The 8,116-nt window shown below is 49.3% G+C and overlaps 1 protein-coding gene across 1 annotated transcript; it reads left to right on the top strand.

Moving 5' to 3' along the window:
• The first annotated feature begins 777 nt into the window (after window positions 1-777).
• On the top strand, window positions 778-6,671 carry DNASE1L3 (deoxyribonuclease 1 like 3). Its single transcript, XM_032984318.2, has 8 exons — window positions 778-1,070; window positions 2,779-2,867; window positions 3,244-3,336; window positions 3,634-3,746; window positions 4,289-4,401; window positions 4,757-4,914; window positions 5,837-5,933; window positions 6,173-6,671. The coding sequence occupies exons 1-8, from the start codon at window positions 939-941 to the stop codon at window positions 6,299-6,301; spliced, it is 924 nt and encodes a 307-aa protein (XP_032840209.2). The 5' UTR covers window positions 778-938; the 3' UTR covers window positions 6,302-6,671.
• Window positions 6,672-8,116: the final 1,445 nt, after the last annotated feature.

Here is an 8,116-nt window from a genome sequence, read left to right as displayed (position 1 = left end):
ACATGGTGGAGGAGTAAGGGAGGGCAGGGGGATGGTTTCCCTGCAAAAGCTGCCCCAGTATGATCACGCTGTCCCAGCTGCAGCATCCTCACTCGTTCATCATCTTGCCCAAACTCGTGTGTCCCCTTCCGCCACGCAGCACGAGCCAGACCCACGTGCACTCACCGTGGGTCACCAGCCTGAGGCTGCCGTGCTGGGGGCGCTTGGCTGGGAGTTTGGGGGGACAGCTCTGGGGGCACCACGTACCTCCCGGCGGCTGCGCCAGCGGGCCCCATCAGCTGTGGGCAAACAAACGTGTCTGTCCCACAGCAGGGCTCACCTCCGCTGGGGGGGGAGGGAGAAGCGGGCAAAAGCGTGTGGCCTGGGGTGATAGACAGTTCGTCGCTTTCTCACAGCATGATTTTCTGACCACGGTGAAAGCAGAACAAAACATGGTCAAAACCTCTTCGTCCAGGGTGTCCCATTGCCATCAGCCTTCACTGGGGCTTCTGGTGCCCACCAAGGCTTCTGATGCCCACCACTGGTGCCCTCCAGAAAGCCCCCTCTCCCCACTGCTGTTTCTCAGACCCCGTCACCATCCACCTCCTGGTCTTGACCCCTCACTTGGGGTGGCCCAGGAGCCTGGTCCATGGGCCCAGCTGGTGGGAGGGATGCTGGGATCTGGCAGAGCATTTGCTTCTCCAGCTGGGGAGGTTGATTCAGAAGAGCCAGTTTTCCTCCAAGGCAGAAGTTCAACGTCTCCATGCTGCTTTGTGCTGGGAGATGGAAGTGAGGGAAAGGAGGAAATGGTGATTCCTGTTCATGTTTGTGATCGACACAGCTGACTGCTCGGTTTGACCTCCCAACTGGCTGCAGAGGGACGGATGCACAAACACACGCACACACATATATATTTATAGCCATACTCGCAGCGACTCATTTTGTCCAAGTTCCTGAAGATGTTGCTCTTCATCTTGCTTTCGCTCCTCAATTTCAACCCATCTCTGAGCCTAAAAATCTGCTCCTTCAATGTGAGGTCTTTTGGAGAAACAAAAATAGCCAGACCTGAAGTCATTGATGCCGTGGTAAAGGTAAGTTCATTTGCCTGGATGAGACAAACATTGAGCTGTCTGAGGAGTTCTTAGCTACATAATCTTGTCCTTTGTTTATTTTTCAGAGTGAATTTCAAGTTTTTTTTTTTTTAAAAAAAAAAGAGTTAATAATTTAAATAATTTAATACTCTTAAAGTCAAAATCAGCCTGTGGTTGAGCAGGGTGTTCATTGTTATTTTAGCCTGCATGGGAATATAACAGAAACAACGTTTGCTGTTTCCTTTGGAAATGGAGTTAGGAAAGGAGGAAACTCTCTGTGCACAGTAAAAATAATTTTCATTTTGAATCCACAGAGCTTTGTTTTGTGATACATTATTTACCTTGCTTATGTGTTAATTATTCTGAAATATTCTTGTCTAATTAAACATATCCTCAGGACAGCAGAGTATCATATTAGAGTGTGGAACAAAATTGAAAAGCCTGATTGCTAATTTATGTAAATAAACTCTCACCATCAGGCTTCCTCTGCAGCAACGGAAGATAACTCATATTTTTAAAAGAACCATGTTTTGGACTTACAGTTTTTGCAAGTGCCCTCCGAGATGCCACAGTAATGGAAGACACAGTGTTAGCGGGATGGCTGCATGTGCCAAATGGCAGCAGCGACAAACACCACAGTTCAGTTGAGCTTTAATCCTTCCATTGCAAGAGAAGAGGGGTTTGCTGGGGTTTGCGTTTCTGGATCATTCTTCTTCTACTGTCAGCACTGTAAGAAATATATACTAAATTATGGGCAATATATTAATTTCTTAGAAGTTTCAGCAGGCAAAAAGGGGCTTTTTTCCATTAATATCACCCGCAAAATTTGAAGAGCGACAAAACTGGGGGCAGAAGGAAGCCCCTGAGCATGCCGGGCTGCGGGGTGAGCCAGGCCTTCCCATGGGGAACCCCAGTGCCGGCCACAGGAGCTGAGCCAGGCTGGGGCAGCCTCCCCCCAGCACCCTGCGGCTCGTCTGCGGTGCTGCAGCCCATGGGAGCTGGGACCCTGTTTTCAGACTGGGGGTTGATTTGGGCTCTAGAGACTATTTCAAAGGGGTCTGCAACAAATGGCTGGGACTGGCAAGTGCTGACAGCACACACCGCTTTTGGAAGGCAGGGCATAGCGATAGGACCTTAGGGGTGTATACACTGGATAAAGGATGGAAACCATTGCAGTGGATTGATGATAGATGCAAACAGGGTCTCCTCGATGCCCCCCAAATCTTCCTGCCACATCCATCTGGGCACCCAGTGATTTGGGCTGCTTGTGCGCAGCGCTGGCCGAAAGCAGAGAAGAAAACTTACATGGCAAGGGGCAGGGAGGAGAGAAAGCACAACCAACTGCAGGTGTTTGGGGGGCCGGGGGCAGCACCCCAGAAATGGTGTGGGGAGAGCAGGCTCACAGCAGTGGCTCTCACTGTCCCTTCCCCTCCACACTTCTTCCTCAAAAGCAGGCACAGAAGTTTTTCAACAAACCCGAAACTGCCCTGCTCCCGAGTTCCCTCTCCCAGCTCCCGCGGGGCTGTGAGGCAGCTCTGAAAGCAGAAGGGCTTTGCTCCAGCTGCTGCTCCCCTCCCACGATCCCAAGCTGGGCACCGCTTCTTCCACAAAGGACTTTCCCTGCACCAGTAACCACTTCTTTCTAACCTCTTTCGAATCCTCCAACACCCATCATGTGCAAACTTGCTTCTGCTCCTTCCTCTTGCAGATCATTTCTCGCTGTGACATCACATTGCTGATGGAAATAAAGGAGAACAAGAACCGGGTTTGTCCTCTCCTGGTGGAGAAGCTCACCAGGTAGGGTAGCCACGGGAAAGTAGGCAAATATTAGGAAAGATGCTTGGCAAGATCCCGTGGTCTGCTCAGTGCCGCTTTACTGGGGTGAAATCTCAGGGTCTGGGTTCTGTCCCAGGAAGGACCAGGCTCTGGCAGCCTTGCTGAAGGCCAGGAGCAAAGCAAGCTCTAGACCACTCCAGGACATGTATTTTTAAATCAAAATAACCAAGTTAGATTCAGTTTGTTAAAGATTAATTCTCAAAAGAAAACGGAAGGGAGGGAAAGGCCCTTGCCTGGCTAGCATGGGGCTGCGGCAGGGCTGCTGCCTTTCTGCACGGTTAGGAATTGCTTTAAATTGGGGATTGCCTGCCCAGACTGACAGCCACTTTGCTCCCAGTCAGCTGAAGGGGCCAAAGGAGGAATACAGCTGTGTGGTCAGCGAGAGGCTGGGAAGGAAGAGCTACAAGGAGCAGTATGCCTTCATCTACAGGTGAGCGAGCTCCCCTCGTCACGAGCCAGCCCCTTCCCCTGCTCTCCCAGGCCGCAGCACTGGAGAGACGGGCTGGACACGGTGGTGGCTTTGCTGCGAGGGAGCTGGAGAGGTGCAGGCTGTGAGGGTGGGCTGGGCTGGGCTCGGGTGTGGGGATCATCCCTGGCACAGGCACCAGCGTGGCTGTATCCATCCCAGACCATGGCCCAGGGTCTGGGTCAGAGCACAGGGTCAGTGTTAGACATATCCCACCGAGCTGCAAGCATGACATCCCCTATCCTCTTTATTCTGCTGCAGGCAACATCTGATATCAGTGAAACAAACCTACCAGTACCCTGACACCCAGCCTGGGGACGAGGACGCCTTCTCCAGAGAGCCCTTTGCTGTCTGGTTCCAGTCTCCAAAAACCAGTGAGACATTTCAGAAACAAATCATTCTCCCACTGGCGAGCCTCACAGAGAAAGATGGTGCTCGCTGGACCTGAGCATGTGGTGGGGACAGGCGAAAGGGGCCACATCCTGACCCCAGGCTGCATTTCCTTACGAGAGCAGCGTTGGCTTTTGGGGCTGCTGCCGCCGGCATCGCCCGCAGCTCGGCGCACACCGCAGCGCCGTGGCCAGCAGCCCCAGGGAAGCCTCACTGCCGGCATGGGCGGTGGTTTAGTGGATGAGCTCCATGCTGCTGGCGCGGCCGTGGGAGCAGCTATTGCCGTGGGTGGTGGGGCAGGGCTTGCCTTGCCCTCACACAGCACCTCACCCTGCTGCAGCTCGGCCTGGGCTGGGCAGCTCAGGGGGAGCGCTCTGCAATTACACAGCAAGCGCCTCCGCAGCCAGAGCAGAAGCTGTTTCCTCTTCAGAAAAACCTCCTTCTTCCAAGCCAAACTCTGTTTCTTTGTGATTCAGCATGTGTTTAACCACTACATTTTTTCCTGTTCTTTTGCCTTGTTTTTAAGCTGTCAAAGACTTTGCTATAATCCCTCTTCACACCACACCGGAGACGGCAGTACGGGAGATTGATGAGCTCTACGATGTGTATTTAGACGTAAAACAGCGCTGGAAAACTGAGGTTAGTTGACACATCTACGTTACTAACAGCAGCTTTAGTATTGAGTCACCTGGCATGCTATTCGCAGCCTGATAACCTTAAAACTGTTGATAACAAGCCCCAGATTTTGAGTATCTCTTTGATGTATTTTTCACATTTTAATCTGTAAACTTGATCTCTCAATAAAACTTCTGGTTTATCAATGTGCCTTGGTGGTGTGCCCAGCAGAAAGGAGAAGCCCCGCTGCACTCAATGAGCACTCACTACTTGAGCTCTGTGGGATATTGGGAGCATTTGTTGACCCTAAAAGTCCTTGCTGGTCTTCTTTTGAAGAGCTGTCCTCACGATTACTTTTGAAAACCTTCCCACTTTCCAGAACTTCATCTTTATGGGGGACTTTAATGCTGGATGTAGCTATGTTCCACAAAAGCAGTGGAAGAACATCCGTCTGAGGATTTACTCTGAATTCATCTGGCTAATTGGTGACAAAAATGACACAACGGTGAAGAAAAGCACAAGCTGCCCGTATGACAGGTAAAAGGTTCACTGCCAAACCTTTCCCTATTTATGACTTTCTGAGAAAAAGTATATATGGAAAGGTGACAGTGACTGTCAGATAAAGCAAACGTGTGTGAGGCCTTCAAAGATAAAACTGTCCAGGCAGAAATGAGATCTGAATACTTCTAGTCAGGAGCCCAAAAAACTTTTTGCAGGCTTGTTGGTAAGAAGTATTGTAGAAAGGACAAGATTTTGTGCAGGAACCAGCCTGGTTGTAAGCTAGTGTGGCTTACGTGGAGGTAAATGACAGGCAATTACGCAGCACTTCTCATCTGCAGAGCCCTGCACACACCCAGGCGGAAGGTGCTGCTGCCTCCTTCATGCTGGCTATGTGCCATGGTTTTTGCTCTTGCATTTGTAATTTGGATTGACAAATACAAAATCCAGTTTCTGCGCAGGAGGTGAGACACCTCACCTTCCCTGGGCACATGGCGAGTCCTGCTGCAACCTGCAGCTCCCTCAGCAGGGACGATAAATACATCAGCTTACCAGAGCCCAGAGTAAATCAAGACTTAAACCTCTTGCAGAACAAGCTTCTGGATCAAAGCAGGACTTCGCTGAGATTCCAGTCACTCGTGTCCTATGATTTTTGTATCCAAAGGATGTCTTTGAACTTTGCACAACTGTTGGGGTGGGTTTAGATACACGTAATTGTACATTGGCTTCCAAGACCAACACATGCTGAGGTATTTAGGTGCCTCACTGCCAAGGAAAGCAATCAACCAAACTTAGCAGAAAGCACATGCTGGCATCTCTAATTAGGCATCCCATAGGAAAGAACAAAACATACGCAGCTGTGACTCCATGAAGGCCACCTCTCTGGCCACCACCTCAGGGCAGCATGGCTGCCACCAGTCAGGCACCCCATAACAGCACCCCATTTCCTTGCTCCTTGCAGGATCGTGGTCAGTGGGCAAAAGCTCATTCACGCCGTTGTGCCACACTCTGTCAATATCTTTGATTTCCAGAAGGACTTCCAGATGACCGAGGAGCAGGTAGGCACAGCATGGCTTCTGCAGCAGTGGGGCAAGGGCTAACACAGGAGCTCAAAGCCAATGATATCTAGGCAGTTTTGAACATGATCTGGTCTATAAAACTGTTGCACCCTCCCAAAGTGATGCAATGCTCATATTGCACCTCCCCACATCCACCTCAGCGGTGAAGTCCCCTGGGACAGGGTTGGGAAAGAGCATGGGCAGCCGGCTCCCAACCCCTCTGTGCCGTTGTCTTGCAGGCGCTGGGGGTGAGCGACCACTTTCCTGTAGAGTTTGAGTTAAAAACAAGAGGTGGCTTCTTCAACTGGCTGAAATCACAGTTTTCAAGGAAGAGGACACCAAGAAAGAGCCGCCGCTCAAACTCATGAGCATGCTGAGTCCTCTCACATGACATGGAAATACATGGATGCCAACAGATCTTGTAGAAGACTAGTGTATATATACTCACAGCAAGTGCAATACTTAGTGGAAAAAATCCCAAATATTTTGTTCAACTATTTTGGGTAAGAAGGTAAATTAAACCTTCCAGTTATTTTCCTTATTGTACACAAAAATAAATCATCTGTAAGTAGCACATTAATGTACTGATCCCAAGTGTAAAGAGCTACTGCAAGGATAAAATACTTCTGTGTATTATCTGTAAGGGCTGAAGGGGCAGGGATCTCCACACGTTCACGCGAGCTCTGGAGCTCTGCCATTCCTCTGCAGAGGCAGAGGGAATAAAAGGACCTTTCTGCATTGTGTGTGTGTGTGTATGGATGCTTCAGCACCAAGTGGGACACAGGTCTGTGCGTGGTGATTTACAATGTAAAATGTTGCTGAACTTAGAGTATTTGCTCTGTCTGAGTTTGAAACTGTTCACAGCATCGAGGGCCTGGGCAAAGACAGAAAGAAAAGAGAGGGACAAGCAGCAAAAGCCCCTTTTCTGCACTAACCCAGCCAGGGAGCAGCAGGAACAGGGCAGTGGCAGTTCCCACCCCTGCCTGCCCACCAGCTGCCATCACTCTGCCTGCAAACCGCAGGTGAGAAGTCCTGCAGATCCCAGGTGACAGAGCTACCAACAGAGAGTGCGAGCAAAACTTCAATTAAGATCTGATTTCATCATCCTGATGTGGAATTGAGTTGCACCTCACCCCCCAAAATCCTCCATGCCAGCCTAAAGTTCTCCGATGAACCAGACTTTAATGATGATTATTTAACGTAGTGGTGCAGCAATCTGTTTTCTCAGCTCAGCCCACAGGCTGTATTTAGTGCAAACCAAACCTTGTTACACAGATAGCATCTGAAAAGTGGGAATAATCCAACTGTTAGTAGAGGAAAATATTCATCTCCCTTCATCAACGCCTGCTGGTTTGTCTGCTGATGGGGCAGGGTAGCAAATGAGATAGGATTTTAGGGGAGGAAAACAGTTTGGCCTTTGCAAAACTCACTGTCTGGGGAGAAAGAATGTGAGGAAAGAAACTAAATCAAGAGGAGGTTATCCCAAGGGGGGTTATGCAGTGCAGACAACAAACCTCCCAACTTTCAATAGCAATTAATCTGGAAAAGACACAGCATTTCATAAGCTCCCTCAGTTATATTCCAGCCAAGGCAAAATGAGAGAAAGAGCCTGATTTAGAATAAATATTTACATGTGGATTTTTATAGAAATGCTACTGTCTGGCTGACAGCAGCAATGGTCCATGTGAAGGCTGAAATCAGTCTAAGTCTCTGCCCTCACATCTTAGTCCTACATAAGTCCTTAATTTCTTCTGGCTTTCAGAAAGAAGGAATGCACAAAAGATTAACTCATGCTCCATGAAAGCAATAATAGATACCTTCAATTATGAAAAATACATAAATATGACTAAGTTTCACTGAAAAAAGCTTTGCCCTTTTTTGTGACATTGAATATAATCCTTTACCCAGCACTTGAAGATAAGAGACGTGGCCAAAGAGTAGCCGCTGCAGTGGCTGCAGCCTCAGGCATGATGTTGGTGGCTGTTGGTCTGGAGATGCTATTGCAGAGAGGCTGAGCAGTTGCTGGGCAGAGAGTCATCTTAATGCAAAATGGTGCTCCTCCATGGAGAGCTGGGATGCACTTTTGTGGGACTCAAAGCAGACAGACAGCATCTGTGTTTGGTTCATAACGTTTGATAGGGGCCAGGAGGTGCCCAAAGCTCATACAGTCAACGCAGTTGGTC

This window comes from Tyto alba, unplaced genomic scaffold (assembly GCF_018691265.1).
Source record: "Tyto alba isolate M040663 unplaced genomic scaffold, T.alba_DEE_v4.0 Super-Scaffold_3, whole genome shotgun sequence".
Classification (NCBI taxonomy): Eukaryota; Metazoa; Chordata; class Aves; order Strigiformes; family Tytonidae; genus Tyto; species Tyto alba.
This window is presented reverse-complemented; position numbering and strand designations above follow the sequence as displayed.

Excerpts from the sequence above, each read along its gene's own strand:
- DNASE1L3 (XM_032984318.2), top strand. The coding sequence starts at position 939 with ATGTTGCTCTTCATCTTGCTTTCGCTCCTCAATTTCAACCCATCTCTG. Across the intron at positions 2,868-3,243 it reads CTGGTGGAGAAGCTCACCAG|TCAGCTGAAGGGGCCAAAGG; the intron begins GTAGGGTAGCCA and ends CTTTGCTCCCAG. Across the intron at positions 3,337-3,633 it reads CAGTATGCCTTCATCTACAG|GCAACATCTGATATCAGTGA; the intron begins GTGAGCGAGCTC and ends ATTCTGCTGCAG.